Source organism: Squalius cephalus, assembly GCF_949319135.1.
Source record: "Squalius cephalus genome assembly, chromosome: 19".
Classification (NCBI taxonomy): domain Eukaryota; kingdom Metazoa; phylum Chordata; class Actinopteri; order Cypriniformes; family Leuciscidae; genus Squalius; species Squalius cephalus.
The window spans coordinates 15,436,558-15,458,875 of NC_137140.1; the positions used below are offsets into that span (position 1 = coordinate 15,436,558).

General features: G+C 39.1%; 1 protein-coding gene across 2 annotated transcripts in view; it reads left to right on the forward strand.

Moving 5' to 3' along the window:
- The window catches only part of med1 (mediator complex subunit 1), a 272,844-nt gene that overhangs the window by 218,129 nt on the left and 32,397 nt on the right, over window positions 1–22,318 (forward strand). For both annotated transcript variants that reach the window (XM_079852042.1, XM_079852041.1), the window contains exons 13-15: window positions 13,870–14,071; window positions 14,763–14,858; window positions 14,949–15,054. In XM_079852042.1, the coding sequence (XP_079708168.1) occupies window positions 13,870–14,071; window positions 14,763–14,858; window positions 14,949–15,054 (404 nt within the window). The remainder of the gene's footprint in view (window positions 1–13,869; window positions 14,072–14,762; window positions 14,859–14,948; window positions 15,055–22,318) is intronic.

The window sequence follows — 22,318 nt, forward strand, 5'->3', positions numbered from 1 at the left end:
ACCTCCGGCGAGGTTCTAAACGAGCTGAGGCGATACTAAAATGTGACGTGAAAATACGGCAGACTGCTGATCAGCGAGAATCATCACTATTCACTGCGTCATCATTGCACGCGCCAGACGGAGTATCCTGAATAAAAACAGCAAAAACAAAAACAAAACCATCCAAAAACAGCATACACTCGATTTCCTCCATTGTCCTGTGTTGTATGTGTCCAGAATACATGCTGGCCAGGGAAACGAAACAAACCCCATGAATCTCTTCAATAATAGCAATACAAATACATGTTTTTTCCTGCGGGACGGGAGAAGACACAAAATCAGTGCATCTCTATTATTGTGCGGGAATAAATTCTCAGAGTTTTGCGGGTGCGGGCGGGAGTGGACATACATATTGCGGGAGCGGGCGGGAGTGTAACACATACGTTGCGGGAGCGGGCGGTAATGGTCAGAAATTCGGCGGGCGCGGGCGGGAGCGGGATGAAGAAACCAGTCCCGCGCAGGGCTCTAGTGTGAGGACCCTATTGGAATTGCTCCGTTTATTAGGACCCGAGCACCGATAGTGTGAGGACCCTATTGGAATTGCTCAGTTTATTATTAGGGCCCAAGCCCTGAAAGGGCGAAGGCCCTATATTTTTCCTAAGGATTATTATAATTAGGGCCCAAGTCCTGAAAGGGCGAAGGCCCTATTGTTTTCTTCAGGATTATTATTATAATTATTTTTTTTTACGAATTTTCAGGCACTTTTGGGGCCCTTAACCCTCTGGAGTCTGAGCTGTTTTCCGGGCCCTGGAGGTGTTCTGACATGCTCTGACATTTGTGCTTTTTCGAGTTATTTATAAACATATTAATGGCAAAGGTGTAAATTCACTCTATATAGCACAAACAGGGCTACCAAAATATCTGATCAACATGCATGTATATGTTTGTATTTTTGAGAGAATAATGTTTATGCGTGGTTATTGGAAAAAATAAAAATGAAAGTTGCAGAAATAAGACCACAAAACACATACTAAATATGTGTAAATAAGACTTTTGACCAATGAATTGTGTAGCTTTGAGTTCTGGCTTCAAAATGATGTGAAAATTATCCAGACTTATCGTTCTCATAAAACAGTACATTGATTTGAACTTTCTAAAACAGTTTTTTTGTCAGAAGAGGTTTATGCATGGGAGGGGTAATGGCCCATTAATATTAATGAGATTCAGACCAGGGGTGTGACATACACTCTTCCAGTGTCTAATGGGCCATCAGGTGCCTGAACAAAGATTCAAAGGTTTTGTTTTTCAATCTGTTTTATTGTAATTCCTCTATGTGGAGGAACTAAATGTTCTAAATTTGCTCTAAGCAAATCAAATGTGAGCAAAATAAATTAAATTAAATTAAATGCAGTTGCCTTGGCAGCTTGAGCATTTGTGTTGTGGCACAGAGTTGACACAGCACTTTCTGAAAAAAAATGTTTGAATAGACTCATAGGCGAATGTGAGTCTACAGGGCTCAGTTGTGGTCCAATTTCCCGTGCAGGACAGAATTGCACAGTCTGCGGAACCATGTCAACATCAGTCTCTGTTTTCCATGCCAGAGTGGACTGCCTGTTGCTTGCATGCTGGTTAGACTTGGCTCTCTTCGGGACAGGTGCTTGGACATGTTCATTGTCACATCTGTAAAAACAAAAAAAAAAACAAAAAAACACATGAGCATGCTGATAACACAATAAAAGAACTTGTATTATCATTATCAATCACTAATGGCCATGGATAAAAAAAAAGACAACGGTTTTTGTCATTTCACACAAGAATAGGTATAGGCTACTTTTATATTATTATGATGTAAACACAATTAGGCTACATTTCATCTGTAAAATATTACGTATATGTACTTACTCAGTATGATTCTCGATCGCACTGAGAACTGAACGACACCTGCGTGCCCCTCTGCGAGGTGCTGGAGAAGGAGAGCTTGAAGCAGACACATTCCTAAAAAAATAAAATAAAATTAAAACTGTTAGCATACATTATTCAAAGTAAACTGATGAGCAATTGATGGTTATGGACCATTGATGGGCCATATAGACCGCACGCATTTAGTGAAGCACGCAATAAACGGATCGTTCGCGAACGACACATCACTAAAAAATTTACACAGTCTGTATTCAAAAACATCTGCAGCATGATAAATACTGTCATAGGCCAACCAAAACCAGAACATTTATATAAAAATATAATGTATTTAGACAGTATCACATATTTTACCGGAGGCTGAAATATAGTTGCACTAAACCACATAGGCTATAACCTATAAGCAGATATTCGCAAACAATCTACATTATGCATAATGCAGTATTTTAGCATGAATCAGTGTCATAAGCTAATCAAAACTGAGTGAAATATATTTAATATACAAATATGTTTAAAGAGCAATATCACATTTAAAAAAAAGTTTACACTTGAGCATATAAGTTCCACGGATGTTAGGGATATTGTAAGGCAATCGTTCCTGTAAGTTGTCAAAAGCTAGCCAAAACTAGGGAAAATATAGTCTGAAAATTCAGAAATTAAATATATATAAAGTTCTATATTATCAGAAAAGGAATTATATAACAGTAAACGACTTACTCTGAACTTGTATCCTCTGCGGGATCAATTCGCTCTTGAAAATGCTGCCGTTCTTCGTCTGAATTACAATCTTCCTCTGAGGAAAAGGTGAATTCTTCCTCGCTGTCCAGAATCATCTGAAGGGCGTCTTTGCCGGAGAAACGAGCCATCCTCTCTAAACACGATGAATTATCAGTGAATCTGATCTGATGAAACTTCGTGTTTTCAAGGCATTGATCAAGGCATTCGCACGCGTGTGCGAAGCAGAGATTACCTAAACTATTTACATGTGAATAGCCGCCGGGGGCGGGGCGGCCTCAGCTCATTAGGAGATAATGAGGGAGAAGGAAAAAAACGCACCTCTCCTTGCTTTCAAACGGATTACATGAGTTTAAAACATTTGTTTTTTATATTAATTACTTCACTTAAAAGAAGAGAATGCCAGCTTCATAAAGACATATCTCACGTGTCTGTGTGAGAAGTATTCGCTGAGTTACAGATCATTTTCGGACGCGTTTCAGAATGACAGAGAGGAGGCAGAACTCGCATCATGTTTATTTTTCTTTATTTGGCGAAAAGCACAACACTTTGTTTTTATTGTGAGTATACACAAAAATAATACACACTTAACAGGATCGATTGATGTATAACACAAGCATATAAGATAAAAAGTAATATTTAAAAAAAAAAAATTTTTTTCACTGATAGGGAAAAAAACGAGCCTATCGCGCCGGCTCGATAGCCGACCTCAGGGGGTTAACGTGCTCGAAAACTCTTAAAACTTTGCACACAGGTCAGAACCCTGAACCTGGTACCCGGGCATGGCAGGGGGGCTCAACAGCACCCCCTTGAAAGGGGTCAGAAAACTTGGTCCATATATCAAACACGCTTGCATGTGATAATATGAAACTTGGTACACATATAGATCTCATCAGGCCAAACAACTTTCGTACTCTTACATTTTTTGCCAGCCCAATAGGAAGTCAGCTATTTAGGGTTGTTTGGAAACGCATGCTCTGGAATTTGAATATACTAATACTCCTCCTTGGGAATTAATCCGATTGCCACCAAACTCGGTGTGCATGAAGTCAAGACATTGAGGATAAATTGCGGACAGATTTTTGATATCGGTTTGTCGAGGAAACAAATTTATGGCGAGAAAAGCTTTGAAATCACCCTCTTATTTTTACCCGATTTCCTTCCAACTTCATTACTATAATCTAAACCAGTGGTTCTCAACTCCAGTCCTCGGGACCCACTGCTCTGCACATTTTGTATGTCTCCCTTATTTAACACACCTGAATAAGATCATCAGCTCGTCAGGAGAGACTCCATGAACTGATTTGAGTGTGTCAGATAAGAGAGACATACAAAATGTGCAGAGCAGCGGGTCCCGAGGACTGGAGTTGAGAACCACTGATCTAAACACACGGCAGATGTAGACCTGTGAAAGAATTAATGATATCTTAGATACTGTTGCCATGGCAACGCATCAAACTTTAATATTCCTTTTGGGTGTTTTTGAGACTCTTAGCATGCTTGAAATTGCATGAAACTCAACTCACACCACATTTCTTAGCCAGTAGACGTGCAAAGTTTCAGAAACGGGCATGGAGGAGGAGCTCAGTAGCGGCACCTTTTGACAAAAGTGTGTGTGTGTGTGTGTGTGTGTGGGGGGGGGGGGGGGTAGCTTTATCTACAGTAACAAAACTCTGTACTTATATTGTTCTCAACTTTCTAATTTACAGTCATTAGTTCCGACCAACATGAAGTCAGATATGTTGAGTGTGGATTTTTTGGAGCATTTTTTGCTGTGTGTGTGTGTGTGTGGAGGTGGGGTGTCTGTTGGGTGATAGTTTAGTTTAACCTTTTCATTGTTGTGTGCTTTGGCCTGCATTAAGGATAGTGTGTAAAATAAATGTCTTAAGCCTTGTATTTTTTTAAATACGTTTTTTTTAATAAAGTAAAGGCATAGAACCAGTTTATTTGTAGTGCATTGACAATAATTGTATATAATTAGTTTATTAATTAAATTTATAAAAATACAAAAAGACCTTGAGATAGATAAATACTGTACTTGTGGACTTACAAAATAATTTTTGAGCTGCAAAAGACAGCTCAGTAGCACCACCTTTTGACAAAGTTAGTTTTACCTACAGTCACAAAACTCGGTAAGTATATTGTTCTCATCGAGCCAGACAACTTTCTAATTTACAGTCATTAGCTCTGACCAACAGGAAATCAAATATTTTGGTCTGAATGGGGATTTTTTGCTAAATCAGCCTCTGAATTTTTACCCACTCATAAGTGGTTTATTTAATTCCCACCAAACTTTTTCAACATGATGAAAATGCATTAAAGATGCTACATTGTGAACGGATATTGAATATCTCAAATGGTTTTGCTATGGCGAGGTATTAAAATTGTCAAAAAGTAAATAGAAAGTGTCTATTAAGAATAGGTATATTGTGCCATCTAAAGCACCAACTGTATCTTTATAATGTAAACACACGGCAGATGTAGACCTGTGAAAGGTTTATTGATATCTGAAATACTGTTGCCATGGCAACACAATAAACTTCAATATTCTTTTTGTATACTTTTGAGGCTCTTAACATGCTTCAAATTGCATGAAACTCAACATGCACATAAAACATGTCAGATAGTAAACGTGTGCAAAGTTTCAGAAATGGGTGTGGTGGAGGGGCTCAGTAGTGCCACTGAGTGGGGGGTTAGTTTTACCTAAAGTCACAAAACTCAGTACGTATATTGTCCTCATCGAGCCAACTTTCTAATTTATAGTCATTAGCTCCGACCAACAGGAAGTCATATATTTTGGTTTGAATGTGGATTTTTTTTATTTTATATATTTCAGACTCTTGAGGTTTTTTTTTTTGTGATTGTTTTTTTATTTGAAATAATAACATTACAAATGTTGGATGACAGCATGAATACCAATAAAAGAAAAAGACACAAAACACACAAAGGACACAAGGAAGGGTAACTTAAAGGGAACATACAAATAAACCCCGGCAGCCAATTACAGCACAGAATACTGCATCATCAATTTAAAACAATTCTTTGAGAGCTTGGGCTGTACTACTCCAATAAGTGACCGTTTGTATTCTAGCCCCTTTAATCCTTGCAGTGCTGCGTTCTAAACAAGCAATATAATGAAAAGACAGCAGCCAGAATCTTCTAAGATCCATGTCAGGAGTGAACCATTGCTGTATAATTGTTTTTTTAGCAGCAGTGAAACCAGACATAACGTAAAGTTGTATGAAGAATCATCATTCAACAACATAAGACAAGGGTCGAGGTCAAACTGCAACTTTGTGATGTGTTTTAGTACTTGAACTACATGTTTCCAAAAATTGGATATAACTGAACAGTCCCAAAACATATGCAAAAAAGTACCTTTAGAGTTATTGTTACACAGACTGCAATTAGGATTTATGAGAGTTTCATCAAGTATCGCTTGTATGGGGTACAATACATTTTGTGTACAGTTTTGAAATGAATAAGAATGTGCGAGGGGTTTTTGGAGGTAAGACAGAGATTTGACCAAACTGTATTCCAGTCAGGACTATAGCCCAACCATGAGAGTTCTCTCTCTCACACAGCTAATACCTTCAGGGTCTTATATGAACATTCAAGTAGTTGTTTATAAATCAAGGAGACTGTGCCCTGAATTTTCCCAGTATTTTTGAACCACTTTAGCAATGGGTGATCATCTAGGCTAGAATTCCAAGGTACCCCGTATGCTTTCATTGCAGACCTCAACTTCAAGTACATAAAAAAGGAGGTACCTGGCAAAGAATAATCTGCTTGAATATCTTGGAATGCGTGCAATCCACTGCCATTGAATATATCACCAAATGTGAACACCTTTTAAGGACCAGGAAGGGTAAATGAAAGGTTGATTACCAGATAATAGGCGGGCATTGTTCCAGAGAGGAGACTGACGTGAGATTTTTTTAACGTGACCTGTAATCTTTTCTGCATTGAACCAAGCTTTTAAAGTAACTGAAATAATATTTCCGAACTTCTGATGTAAACTTCTTGAGCCTACACCAGTAAAAGGCAGATCTTGAAGTATATGGGGAAAAACACGGTCAGACTCAATGCTTCTCCAGGGTACTTTGGAGTGAGTGTCCACCCAGACACGCATGGCCCTAATTTGGAAAGCAAAGTAGTAAAGCATTAAATTAGGAAGTGCAAGACCGCCATGCAGTTTTGCACGCTGTAATACTGAAAGGCTGACTCTAGGACGCTTACCACCCCAGATGAATTTAGAGATTAATGAATTAATTTCTTTGAAAAATTTTGGGGGAGGAAAACACGGGAGCATGAAAAATAAAAAGTTAACTCTGGATAAAATGTTCATTTTAACCGTGCTAATTCTAGCTTGCATTGACATTGACAGCCAAATCCAAAATGCTCCAGAACAGCCCACAGATAATCCCATTCAAGCCTATCAAATGTTTGAGAGCGTCCAAAGAAAAAATGGCAGAAGTAGCATTAGTGGTCTGAGCGTAATCAATAATGTGTAATAGTCGGCACATGTTATCCGATGCTAAACGGCCCTTCAAGAAGTCAGTCTGGTCATAATGAATCAGATTGTCAATATATGGTTCCAATCTTAAAACCAATGCCTTGGCTAGGATCTTGACGTTGGCTGATATCAGAGATATTGGACAATAACTAGAACAACTTAGTGGATCTTTGTCTTTTTTAAGCAACAGGGTAATGATGGCAACATTTTGATCTCTATGAAGTGTACCATGATCAATGGCATAATTCATGGACTTCAGAATTAGGTGGCCCACAATATCCCAGAAAGCTAGATAGAACTCCGGAGGAATTCCATCAGGGCCAGGAGATTTACCTTTCTGCAACAATTTAGCTGCATTGTGGAGTTCCTCCAGTGTTAGAGGAGCATCCAGTAATTCTTGAGCAGATATTGGTAAAGTGGGAAGATTTAGGTGACTGAGAAAATCACTACATTCTCCTCTGCCAAGGCAGACCTCAGAAGAATACAACGTAGAGTAGAATGATCTAAACTCATCATTAACAGCCTTTGGGTCCGTAGTAATTTCACCAGAGTCAGTTTTAATAACATCAATGCTGGCTTTAGATTCACACTCTTTGAGTTTCAGTGCAAGCAATCTGCTAGGCCTATCTGCATTAAAATAGTATTTTTGCTTTGTTCTATGAATGATAAACTCAGCTTTGGATATAGATAGAGAAGTATATTCTGCTTTCAATAAAAATAGCTCCTGATTAAGCTTATCGGAAAAAGCACAAGCCTGTTGACGATCTAGATCATTAATCTTTTTTTCTAGCTCCTCAAACCGTTTATTCCTAGAGGCCTTGACTTTGGCAGAATATGAAATGCAATTACCCCTTAAAAAGCATTTTGTAACTTCCCACAACGTCTGTGGATTATGGCAGTGGGAATTAATTTCCAAAAAAATAAATTCTTGTCTAAGTTGATGAGGAAGGAGATGTCGTATAATAATGTAGTATTAAAGTGCCATCTATTGACTTTAGAGACTTTAGCACCTATAGTGATATTACAGATAACCGGTAAATGATCCGAAATCAAAATAGGCAAAATATCAATAGTACTGATGTATTGGACTAGAGAAGGATCAACCAGAATATAATCGATCCTAGAAAACGACTTGTGACGGGTAGAATAGAATGTGTAAACTTTAGAATTAACATTTTTAATACGCCATGGGTCTACAAGATTAAGCTCTGCGATTAAGCTATTAAGAGCTACTGACGAGGGCGTTGTGACAGAGTAAGTGGAGGAGCGGTCTAACTCAGGGTGGACACAAGCATTGAAATCCGCGCCTAAAATAATCTGATAATCATTGAAATTAATCAAAGTTCCAGAAATATTATCCATAAATTGGTGGTCACATACGTTCGGTGCATATATAGATGTTAAAAGGACTTTAGTATGATTAATTCTAGTGGCTGCATATACGAACCACCCACAATCATCTTTCCCCATTGAATCCACAGATAAACTTAGTGATCTCTTATACAGGATTAAGACACCTTTAGATTTGTTAAGCGCACATGAACATGCCAACATCTTATAATATTTATTTTGAAAGCGATGAACATCTCCGTCTTTTAAATGGGTTTCTTGGAGTAGCGCAATGGATACATCTTTCCGTCGCAAAAATTCCAAACAACGAGTGCGCTTTATTGGTGAGTTTAAACCCCTCACATTCCAACTTAGAATATTAAAAGCAGACATATCGTGTGGAGGTAAAATGACAAGTGAAGTGTAGAAAAGCCCAGGCCTCGAAAACCATTTGGAAAAAAATTTACGTTAAAATTAGTTGCTGCCGCGAACAGAACACAGATGAACATTAAACGAAACTATGTACATAGACTTTGCAAGCCGCGAGGATATAACGAATCCCCTGGCTAGCATAGGGCTACAGTTTACAAGAGCCGTGACTGCACAATTGCGGTGTGATCCCAACCACTACTAAGGAAATAGGGAAGGATTCAAGATTGTAATACAAATTGTTTAAAAATAAATCACAAAATAAATTCCTATATAAAATCTCAACCTGCTCAGAGATTTAGAAAATAAAATAATGGGGGACCTACCTCAGTAACCAATAATGTCCATAACCTATTCTGTGGTGGGGAAATTTTTTAAATAAATGATAGAGGAGAGGAGAGGAGAAACGATTGAATTCAGAATGTATCCATCTTCCGCACCTCAGTGAAAGCCTTCCTTTTCTTTGTAGTGTCTGCGCTATAATCCACAAAGAAATGAAGGGGTTCGCTGCCGAACTTGACTGGGTATGCGGCCCTCGCCCCATTGAGAATGGCTTGTCTATCGGTGTAGTCCAACAGTTTGAATATAACCGTGCGTGGGGGTTTAGACTGCTTGTCTGAGTAGATGCGATGTGCGCGTTCGATTTTAATTTCTCTGTTCGCGATGGAAGGTATCCATTTGGGCAGGTTCGCCTTTAAAAAGGCGATGCAGTCATCTCCCTCAGCACCTTCTCTGAGGCTGACTAACCGTACATTTGATCTTCTACTGCGGTCTTCTATGTCAGCGATCTTTATTGTGATGTCATCAAATTTAGATTTCAGATCGCTGATCTGATCCCTGTCTTTACGAACAGCCGCCTGTATAGTGTCGTATCTGGATTGGAACAGAGATACCGATTTTCCAACTTGCTCGATCTTCCCGGTTTCGGTGGTGACTGCTTTATTGGTATTTTCAATTTCACGTTTCAAATCTAGAATCTGAGGCGTCAGCACATCATCTATAGCAGATTTGATTTGACAGTGACAATTCTGTCTAAATCAGTCTTTTGTTCGCTCAAGGCTTGTTTCACTCCGGCCAAAATTGCGCCATCCAGATCAGCTCAGGAGATAGTGTTGGAAGACTATGATTTCACGTAATTTAGCGTTTGGTTTTCCTTCAAAGACCTGAAAAAATGCGAGTGGTGTGGAGAGCGTCTTTTCAAAGCTGCACTGCCATTAACGCATCACATGCTTCCCTAAGTGGTTTATTTTATTCACACCAAACTTTTTCAACATGATGAAATTACATTGAAGATGCTAAATTATGAACGGATATTAAATATCTCAAACGGTTTTGCTGTAGCGAGGGATTAAAGTAATGTCAAAAAGTAAACAGAAAGAGTCTATTCGAAATAGGTCTATTGTGCCATCTAGTGTTTTATACTATGTATAAATGGTAAATGGACTGCATTTATATAGCGCTTTCACAGACTTATGGCCACCAAAGCTCTTTACATATAGCCTCACATTCACCCATTCACTCACTCACTCATTCATACACCGACGGCGGTGTCAGCCATGCAAGGCGCCATCCAGCTCATCGGGAGCAGCTGGGGGTTAGGTGTCTTGCTCATGGACACATCGACACTTGGTCAGGTGGAACCTGGGATTGAACCACCACCCTTTTCCTTCCGGTTTGTAGACAACCTACATGAACCACTGAGCCACTGCCGCCCCATAAATGGGGTTGGATACATCTTTTTTGCAGTTAAACAATGTTTTAAACTGCACAAATTTCCAATTATTCCACACTGCATTTGCATGTGTATCTAAACATGATCAAAGTCTACTTTCTGTCACAGTTAGGATATTATTTTTTTGTTTAAAATGGTCTGTCTCCCTCTGTCTGTCCTTTCCCTCCCCCTCACTCCACCAGTCTTACTCTCTCTCTCTCTCTGTCTCTGTGTGTGTGTGTGTGGCTGGATGTCTGTTACAGTGACAAGAGTTTAACCCTTTCATTGCTGTGTGCTTTGGCCTGCATTAAAGGCGGCAGTGGTTCATGTAGGTTGTCTACAAACCGAAAGGTTGGTGGTTCAATCCCCGGTTCCACCTGACCAAGTGTCAAAGTGTCCATGAGCAAGACACCTAACCCCAGCTGCTCCCGACGAGCTGGATGGCACCTTGCATGGCTGACACCGCCGTCGGTGTATGAATGAGTGAGTGAATGGGTGAATGTGAGGCTATATGTACAGCGCTTTGGTGACCATAGGTCTGTGAAAGCGCTATATAAATGCAGTCCATTTACCATTTAAAGGATAAAGAAATCTCGTAGGCCTAGTCTTTTTGTATATTTATTTATTTAAAATTTATTTTTTTACAAAATATGCATATAACCCATCCATCCATCCATCCATCTTCCGCTTATCCGGGGCCGGGTCGCGGGGGCAGCAGTCTAAGCAGGGATGCCCAGACTTCCCTCTCCCTAGACACTTCTTCCGGGGGGACACCGAGGCGTTCCCAGGCCAGCCGGGAGACATAGTCCCTCCAGCGTGTCCTAGGTCTTCCCCGGGGCCTCCTCCCGGTGGGACATGCCTGGAACACCTTCCCGGGAAGGCGTCCAGGAGGCATCCGGAAAAGATGCCCGAGCCACCTCAGCTGGCCCCTCTCGATGTGGAGGAGCAGCGGCTCTACTCTGAGCTCCTTCCGAGTGACTGAGCTCCTCACCTTGTCTCTAAGGGAGCGCCCAGCCACCCTGCGGAGAAAGCTCATTTTGGCCGCCTTTATCCGGGATCTTGTCCTTTCGGTCATGACCCACAGCTCATGACCATAGGTGAGAGTAGGAGCGTAGATTGACCGGTAAATCAAGAGCTTCGCCTTGCGGCTCAGCTCTTTCTTCACCACGACAGACCGGTACATCGACCGCATTACTGCAGAAGCTGGACCGATCCATCTGTCAATCTCCCGTTCCATCCTTCCCTCACTCGTGAACAAGACCCCGAGATACTTGAACTCCTCCACTTGAGGCAGGAACTCTCCACCAACCTGAAGCGAGCAAGCCACCCTTTTCCGACTGAGAACCATGGCCTCGGATTTGGAGGTGCTGATTCTCATCCCAGCCGCTTCACACTCGGCTGCAAACCGCCCCAGTGCACGCTGAAGGTCCTGGTCTGATGGGGCCAGCACGACAACATCATCCGCAAAGAGCAGAGATGAATCGCGTGGTCCCCAAACCTGACACCCTCCAGCCCCTGGCTGCGCCTAGAAATTCTGTCCATAAAAATGATGAACAGAACCGGCGACAAAGGGCAGCCCTGCCGGAGTCCAACATGCACCGGGAACAAGTCTGACTTACTGCCAGCAATGCAAACCAAGCTCCTGCTCCGGTCGTACAGGGACCGAATAGCCCTTAGCAAAGGGCCCCGAACCCCATACTCCCAGAGCACCCTCCACAAGATGCTGCGAGGGACACAGTCGAATGCCTTCTCCAAATCCACAAAGCACATGTGGATTGGTTGGGCAAACTCCCATGAACCCTCCAGCACCCTGGAGAGGGTATAGAGCTGGTCCAGTGTTCCACGACCGGGACGAAAACCACATTGTTCCTCCTGAATCCGAGGTTCTACTATCGGCATATATGGCATATAACCCATATCTTTTAAATTTATTGTTTGCTTTAAATTAAATTAAGATTGTATATGTTTGGTACTTGAACCTGAATGAATTTAAAAATAATGTGCTATATTTCAGATCAATATATTTGTTTTCCTTAAAATTTTAACTAACACTAATTTTATTCTTCTCTGAATTATAAATCATTTATTCTGTATAAAATAATACTACCATTAAAAAAAACACATTTGAGTTTATTTCAATCAATGTAGTATGTGTAACTTGTTTCTTTTGTGAGTGCTGCGCTCATTTCTTTAGGTTTCTCCTCAAGATTCTGCGAGCCTCAAAAGCACAACATTGTTACCGTCAGTAATGTATTTATAGTGCACTATCGATCGCAGCTTACAATAAATGTTATAAAATCTTTTTATTTTATTTTATTCTAATCGGTTTGGGCAAGTAAAATTCTCTGTCTTGTCCTTTCCAAAAATGTAATCAGTTGTCAGTTACACTCTGACAAGAGTTCAACCCTTCCATTGCTGTGTGCTTTGGCCTGCATTTAAGGACAGGAACTGTATTAGGCCTTGTCTCTTTAATAAGTTTGATTAACATATTTGAAGTGCATTGACAACACAGTTTTATATAATTAGTTTAATAATTTGTTTAATAATTAGATTAATAAAACTATAAAAAAGACCTTGAGATAAATACTGTACTTATGGACAAAATCATTTTTGAGCTGCTAAAGATAACAAAGTGACCTATGACATTCCATGACATGAAATCCATCTCATTTTAAATGATCTCATGGATATCAGCATGATGCAGTAAATGTGGCGTATTCAGACAACTTTGATATGGTTCTTTAACATTTACCGGGCTTAACTTCATATTGCCGTCGTGCACAATTACTCCGAAGGCACCGGGGTGGCAGTGCCACCGGCTCGGGCCCGTCATCGCTGCTTGCAGCTATATTTATGCCCACAGTTAAAAACGCTTTGGTGGACACGCAGCCTTAAGTCAAAAGCTTAAGTCCATTCTTAAGAGCATTTTTGAGACGTTTTATACATATGGCCCCAGGTCAGACAAATTCTTTTATGCCAAATTTGATTAGGAAATAAGTTAGTCCAGAAATCGGTCAACTACCATATATTCTGAACAGAACATGATTCATCTAATATATGAATAAAAAATCAGCACATTTAACAGTTTGTTTAACATCTGTCCTTGTTATGACAGGACATAACAGGGAAAAAAGTATATCCCTGTGTAATATAAAGTATATCCCTGTATAGTTAAAGTATATAACGTATAAAGTATATAATTATTATGATTTTCATCTGATTCTTTAAATGGTTTGTCTTTCTATCCAACTAGTCTTTACCAGGCCAGCAGCATTGTTATTTCCTAAATGGTGGTGCCCCAGTACAGGATGGGAGGTGTCTTCAAGGAGCTTTGGTTTCCAAGATTCCCTTCAGACATCCTGCTCAGGTGCCTGCTCTCCTCGACATTATAAGACACCAGGCCGCTTACAACACTCTTATTAGCAGCTGCGTCAAAAAGACCTACATTAAGGAAGGTGGGTGGTGTGTTTTTGTAATAATTATGGCTGTAGGAGTTGGTAGATTAGTAAAAATATTTTTTTTATTGAGGTGGACAAAGTAATATATAATTAATGTTAAAAGTCCAAATTTGTCATTTTAATTTGCTTTGGTGAGAGTTTGTTCTAAACACTGCTAAAATGAGATCTGAAATCAACTATTGTAATACTAAGTTAATTATATATTCTGCTCATAAATGCAGAGTTTTGCAAATAATGGTAGCACTTTATGGTAAAACTTTATTTTACAGTGCCCTTGTTACATATGTTATATGTACTTATCATAGTAATAACTGTAAATTATGCATAATTACATGCAACTAACCCTCAACCAAATCCTAATCCTACCCTAACCTTATAGTAAGTACATGTTGTTAAATAATATTATACAGTACTTAAATATATATTTACACTGTAACAATGACACAGCTTAGAATAAAGTGTAACCCTCTTTATTTTACAGTCCTGTTCCCCATGTACATACTATCTATTTATTATAGAAATTACAATAGCTGGGTAATAACTAGGTACTAACCCTGAACCTACCCCTAAACGTAACCTTAACCCTAAACTTAACCTTATTTTACCCAGTACCTTCTTAGTCAAGGATATTGTAAGTGCATGTACTGTAAAATAAAGTGCAACCCAAATAATTTCATGTTTTTAACAGATACTCCTGGACTGCTGCAGTTTGAAGTGTGTCCACTAACAGACTCAAGCTTTAGTGTGTCCTTTCAACACCCTGTAAATGAATCACTTGTATGTGGTAAGGAAAAATGTTTACTTCTCACAATTTACATTTAAGTTATCAGTGTTGCCTCTTCTGAAGTCTGACTCAGTCTGTTTTTGCTCTCAGTGGTGATGGAGGTGATTGATTCGATGCAGGTAGCCTGTAAGCTCTATAAGGGTTTATCTGATGCTTTGATCTGCACTGATGACTTCATTACCAAAGTAGTTCAGAGGTAGGTGTAACAGATGGCATTGAATCTATGCTTACCCAAAGACTTTTTGCGTTTGTGCTCCTCATACATGACTATGATATGTGAGTTTAAGCATGCATAGTGGCAAGAAAACAGTTGTCCTCACAAGCTTTAAAAAAATATATAGATGATGAATGCTAAAATTGAGAAAATTAAATTAGAACCTAATTTTGAAATTTTATATTGAAGAAAATGTTGATTTACAAGTTTGCACTGCCCAAGTTAAAAACCTAGATATAATTCAGCCCATTGGTGTTGAATCCGGTTGTTCTGCTCTTGCTTTTTTAACTTTTTTTTTACCATATCTCATACCATAAAATATGAAAGATAACAAGAAAATCTCCATAGAACACAATTTGCTTATTAACTGCTTACTCGTCCTTTACCTACAACTTTGATTTAATGTTTTTGATGAATTTAAAGGTCCCGTATTATGCCCCTTTTCACAAGATGTAAAATAAGTCTCTGATGTCCCCAGAGTGTGTATGTGAAGTTTCAGCTCAAAATACCCAACAGATCATTTTTTACAGCATGTTTAAATTGACATTTTTTGGGGCTCAGAAAAACGAGCTGTTTTAGTGTGTGCCCTTTAAATGCAAATGAGCTGCTGCTGGACGGCACAGGGGGCGGAGCTTCATGAGCTCGCGCTCAGTCTCTCAGGACAATTTCATCTCACGGAATGATGATAATATCAGAAACTCTCAGTAACGGTGTTCATTTCGAGTCGGACAATAATGCCTACAGAGTCAGAGTGCTGTATAGAGATGAAACAGGTATAGTTTAGTAGTTTAATTACGGTTATTATAACGTATTTGTCATCTGCTTGTATGTATCCATTATTTATTAATAGCCTACAAGTCTGCTGTTTCGGACCAGGTCCGAATGATGATCAAACATGTACTGATGAGTTTAATAAAGTTTATTGTACATCACACAAAAGATGAAGCGTCAGTTTTACTTCAGAAAATCACCGTAAGAGCTGAGTAAACACAGTAGGCTAAGTTATAAGAAGTGCGCAAGTAGCCAGTAGAGTTGAGGGAGCATTCCTGTGGGCGGAGGTTAGTCAAAAAACGGTTCTAGTGACATCACTAAAGAAGGAAGTAGAAGGGTGTAGTCCAAACGAGCCGTTCACTGTAGGCGACTTCTGTTAAATAAAATATCTCGCTTGGCATTGAACTTTGAGCTTTATAATTTTACAGATATTATTTATGCTCTAACAGCAACATTACACACTAACTAAAGTTTGAAACATGGGATCACGAAGAACGGGACCTTTAAAGGAGATTACTTTTATTTTGTAAGGTGACTCTGTATAAGGAAGTTGTCAGATTGAAATCCGGTGTGAAGGTGGAGAGAGCTTTCGACCACACATTGTTTAATTGCACAACATCAACCTTTTTTTGTTGCTTTCTTTTGGAAATAAATGCTTGATTTTGCATTTATATTGGGAATGGAGGTCATTTCTTGGAATTTGTGTCAAAGAATCCCTCAACCTTTACACAAGATGGGTGGCTTTAATTTTGGATTCATTTGTGGACAAAAAGCCTCTACAAATTCAAGTCGAAAGCTGCTCTGACCTGGGATTTGGATGGAGCAAAATTGTAGCAAACAACTAGCATTTAAAGGTCCCCTATTATGGATTTTTGAAAATGACCTTCCATGTAGTGTGTAACATACTGTAGCTCTAAGTGAATGAAAACATCCTGCAAAGTTTTAAATCTGAAAGTCCACCGTATAAAAAGTTATTGTCTTTCAAAAGTAAGAGTTGACTCTGAGTCAATTAAATGAATCGTTTTTCAAACGAGTCATAAGCCGTTTCATTGTGACGTCAAGATGAAACATTAGCATATTGCGCACATAGACATCAGGGAAAACTTGAACGCCCTCAATTCTGCAGCTGATTCCTGCTGTGCTCTACAATGTGTGCTCCACAAGAAGCGATGCACTACAATGTGAAGGTAAAGCCAGTTTTTTTTAATGCCCAAGGACGAGCATGTGAAGAATCAGTGGTTAAAATTCATCTTTACCACGATACCACAGCAGTATAATCCTACACTTTTGCTGTGTTCCCTTTATTTTACTGACAGATGACTGCTTCTCAAATCTCAGAGTTCAATCCAGGATTCGCAAACCGCTTGCTCTTGAAAGATGGTGTTCGAAATACTTAGTTTTGAGTTTTATATTGTGTAGGTCTCCTGCTTCTGGCTAACTCACATTATTACTGTCTTACTGAAATACTTCTGCTGATCAGTTGTCGGCCACTATTACCTAAAACTGTACATTAATGCAGATCGTCTGTCGGTCTCACTACTTTGAGTAAAGATTAAGCATGGAGCAAGATTTGTTTTACCCACGTTTATGTTACAACAGTCATTCACGCTAGAGCTTGGCTAATGTATGTACTGTTATTGATACAGTTTCCACATGTTCGCCGCAATAAATTAGAAAAATACTCGGTAAATAAATAAGTAGGCCTATAAGTAAAATAATCGGTTTGTTGATGGACATGCACTTGTTAATACTGATGGTGAGTAATTACAGTTGCAACATCTCATAATGTACCTCAAACCGAGTAGTATATCACTGAGAAATGTCCTGCTCAAGTTGTCCTTGCGATGGAGGTTCGGGTTGAATGAATTCTTACAATGTTTCATCATCGGACTCGCACTCGGATTGATATGGTAAAATCGACGTCATTGTTCGTTACTGTTTAGTTTATGGTGTAGGAAGCCTCAGGACACACAGAGCTGACGTTGTTATGGCAATGGACGTTTTTGTTTTCGACACACGCGCTGTACACAACAGACACAACAGACTGCACTGTCTGGCCAATCAGAACAGAGTAGCTCACGGAAAGGAGGGATTTAGAGAGACTGATTCATCTGACGAGTCGTTTGAGAATCTTTGAAAATGTGGTGATGTGCAAATGTATATTATGAGAAAATTAAACCGTTTTTTGACCTTTGTATGTAAACCTGTCGTAGGAGTGTCCAAAACAACATTGGGAAACTTTAAAATAGCATAATAGGGGCACTTTAATGTGCTTCTTCTTGAGCCACTCCTTTGTTGCCTTGACGGTATGTTTTGGGTCACTGTCATGCTGGAAGACCCATCCACGACCCATCTTTAGTGTTCTGGCTGAGGGAAGGAGGTTTTCGACTAAGATTTTATAGTACATGGGCCCGTCCATCAGTCCCTCAATACGGTGAAGTCGTCCTGTAACCTTAGTAGAGAAACAGCCCCAGAGCATAATGTTTCCACCTTCGTGCTTGACTGTAGGGATGGTGTTCTTGGGGTCATAGTCAGCATTTCTCTTCCTCCAAACACAACGAGTTGATTTGATGCCAAAGAGCTCAATTTTGGTCTCATTTGACCACAGCACTTTCTCCCAAGCCTTCTCTGAATCATTAGATGTTCATTGGCAAATTTCAGACGGGCCTGTACATGTGCCTTCTTGAGCAGGGGGACCTTGTGGGTGCTGCAGGATTTCAATCCGTTGTGGCGTAGTGCTTTACCAATGGTTTGCTTGGTGACTGTCGTCCCAACTGCCTTGAGATCATTAACAAGCTCCTCCTGTGTAGTTCTGGGCTAATCCCTCACCTTTCTCATTATCATCCTTACCCCATGAGGCGAGATTTTGCATGGAGCTCCAGAACGAGGCGATTGATGGTTATTTTGTATTTCTTCCATTTCCGAATATTATTAACCTTTACAAGTGTCTTTTATACACATAATGAGCTGACATTAGGAGTACTTCCTTAAAGTGAGAGGACTAATCTGTGTTTCACATGGGCACATAAGCAATCTGTGGGAGGCAGAATTCTTGCTGGTTGGTAGGGGATCAAATACTTATTTCACTCGATCAAATGCCAATCAATTTATAACCTTTTATATAATGTGTTTTTTCTGGATTGTTTTATTGATATTCGGTCTCTCTCCGTTAAAATAAACCTACCATAAAAATTATAGACACAAAGTCATCAGGGGATCAAATAATAATTTTCTCCACATCTAAATGCGACTTCAGGTGCAGCTTCTTTGGTTGATACTGATTTAATTTGATTGCTAACAGCCTATTGTCTTATTATTCTGATTATATTAGGAATTTAACATAAAAGATGACAGATATATTTACATATAAATGATACATATAAATAATTATAATTTTTAGTTAGAAAAATTGCACTTATAAAGGTTAAATAAAATGCAATGAAAAAATGCAATTGAGGGGGCAAATAAATTCCCATAGATATAATAGAATATCAGCTCAAATATTTGAGTTATTTTCCAAATATCGTAAAAAAAATGACTCCTAAATTGAATGTTTGTGGTACATTTATATTCTCTTGGTGGACACTGCTATACAGCATCTGCTTAAGCACCTTAACTAAAATTTGGGAACTCTAGGTTCCAGAACAGAGATGGGATGGGCATTCACGTTTAAATATTAACCTTTGCTTAATCTACGAAACATCAAACAATGCCTTATTTGTTTAAGAAGGTGTTTTACAATATTGCATTTGATGCCGGAGTAAAATACTAGCGTACAGCAGCAGAGATACGTATTAAGATACAGCAGAGGCAAGCCTTTTAACAGAAGGTTACTGTGACTAAGCATAGTGGACATGAGAAAACAAATAGCCATTTACTGTAACTGGGGCTTATTACTTACCAACTTTCAACAACACTTTTCAAGGCTTATGTTTTCATTTACTTGTGCGTGTCAGGCTCGGTCAGCTGAATACATGTTAGTCATGTTCCATTATTCATCCGTTGTCCAAATGACTCCACATTTACAAATAGGAGTATAGACAGGGGTGCACATAACTTTATTGGTCTGGTTCTCAAGGGAGCACCTGGAGATGCTGCTTGGTACTCACGCTTTATGCGGCACACTTATCCTACAAGCTGTCGTCATCACAAATGAAATAAGTAGTGCTTTATGTTTTTCAGGTAAATCTAACTGTATTCAGGTACAGGCATTGAATAATCAAATGTAAAATAAGACTATAGTCTTCACTGTATAAATTAAATATAGCCTAATTAATGTAATTAAGTTGGCTTGAGAAAGCCAACTTACTGAAATCCTATTTAAACTTATTAAGTTGGCTTGAGAGAGCCAACTTACTGAAATCCTATTTAAACTTATTAAGTTGGCTTGAGAGAGCCAACTTACTGAAATCCTATTTAAACTTATTAAGTTGGCTTGAGAGAGCCAACTTACTGAAATCCTATTTAAACTTATTAAGTTGGCTTGAGAGAGCCAACTTACTGATGTTGTATTTAAACTTATTATTATTATTATTATTAAGTTGGCTTGAGAGAGCCAACATATTGAAATCCTATTTAAACTTATTATTATTATTAAGTTGGCTTGAGAGAGCCAACATATTGAAATCCTATTTAAACTTATTATTATTATTATTATTAAGTTGGCTTGAGAGAGCCAACATATTGAAATCCTATTTAAACTTATTATTATTATTATTATTAAGTTGGCTTGAGAGAGCCAACATATTGAAATCCTATTTAAACTTATTATTATTATTAAGTTGGCTTGAGAGAGCCAACATATTGAAATCCTATTTAAACTTATTATTATTATTATTAAGTTGGCTTGAGAGAGCCAACTTACTGAAATCCTATTTAAACTTATTAAGTTGGCTTGAGAGAGCCAACATATTGTAATCCTATTTAAACTTATTATTATTATTATTATTAAGTTGGCTTGAGAGAGCCAACATATTGAAATCCTATTTAAACTTATTATTAAGTTGGCTTGAGAGAGCCAACATATTGAAATCCTATTTAAACTTATTAAGTTGGCTTGAGAGAGCCAACATATTGAAATCCTATTTAAACTTATTATTATTAATGGTGCTTGCTGAAAGCAAGGCATCATTAGTGTTCTCTTGCATACTTATTATTATTAGTGGTGCTTTTTTGAAAGCATCACTATTGTTATTGCTCATACTTATTATTAATGGTGCTTGCTGAAAGCAAGGCATCATTAGTGTTCTCTTGCATACTTATTAGTGGTGCTTGCTGAAAGCAAGGCATCACTATTGTTATTGCTCATACTTATTAATGGTGCTTGCTGAAAGCAAGGCATCATTAGTGTTCTCTTGCATACTTATTATTATTAATGGTGCTTGCTGAAAGCAAGGCATCATTAGTGTTCTCTTGCATACTTATTATTATTATTATTATTATTCTGGACAAAGTTTGGCGCGTAATGCGCCCCGCACCGTTTGTCACAGACCCATGAGTGAGGTGTCAAATCGACCAGCTCATTGAGGAGAGGTGTGCAATGACTTTTCTAAGCGATCGGGTGTACGATGTTCGCACAGCGGACGAAAAAGCGGCCAAAAAAGTCCCATTGACTTTACATTGGGAGTTCTAAAAATATTTGAATCCCAACTGCCGTTTTCACACACACAGACTCCAAAGGGCCTGACAGCCCTGCGTCTCTCCCTCTCTCTCTCCCTCAGAGGATTTATATTATCAAGCAGCCAATAAGTAATGGCCTAAAATCTTCATAGCCACACCCTAGCAACCAGTTTCAGCACCCTAGCAACCACTAAGAGCTCCCTAGCAACCACCCTAAACCAAAAAAAAATGTTTTTTAAATTTTTTTGTATTTTTTAACGCAATATTACACTCGTGGCCTTGCGATATTGCTCCATGCTTGTGCCTATTCGGCCATAGGCACGAGGCCGCAGGCCGAGTGCCGTACTCAAGGCACTCGTTATTAAAGATTTTAATAACTCTATAAAAACTCCATAGTAACCATCTTTGACAACTACCAACCACCTAGTAACACCATAGCAACTAAAAAAATACCTTAGCAACCATCCTGAACACCCTAGCAATGTCTAGAAATGCTCTAGTAACCACCAAAAACACCGTAGCAACCACCCAGAACACCCTAGCAACTGTCTAGCAACCCCCCAGAACACCTAGCAACTGCCTAGCAACCACCTAGAACACCCTAGCAACTGCCTAGCAACGCCCTAGCATCCACCCAAAATACCATAGCAACTGCCTAGCAACACCATAGCAACCACCCAAAATACCATAGCAACTGCCTAGCAACACCATAGCAACCACCAAGAATACCCTAGCAACGCCCTAGCAACCACCCAGAATACCCTAGCAACCGCCTAGCAACACCATAGCAACCACCCAGAATACCCTAGCAACCACCTAGCAACACCATAGCAACCACCCAGAATACCCTAGCAAC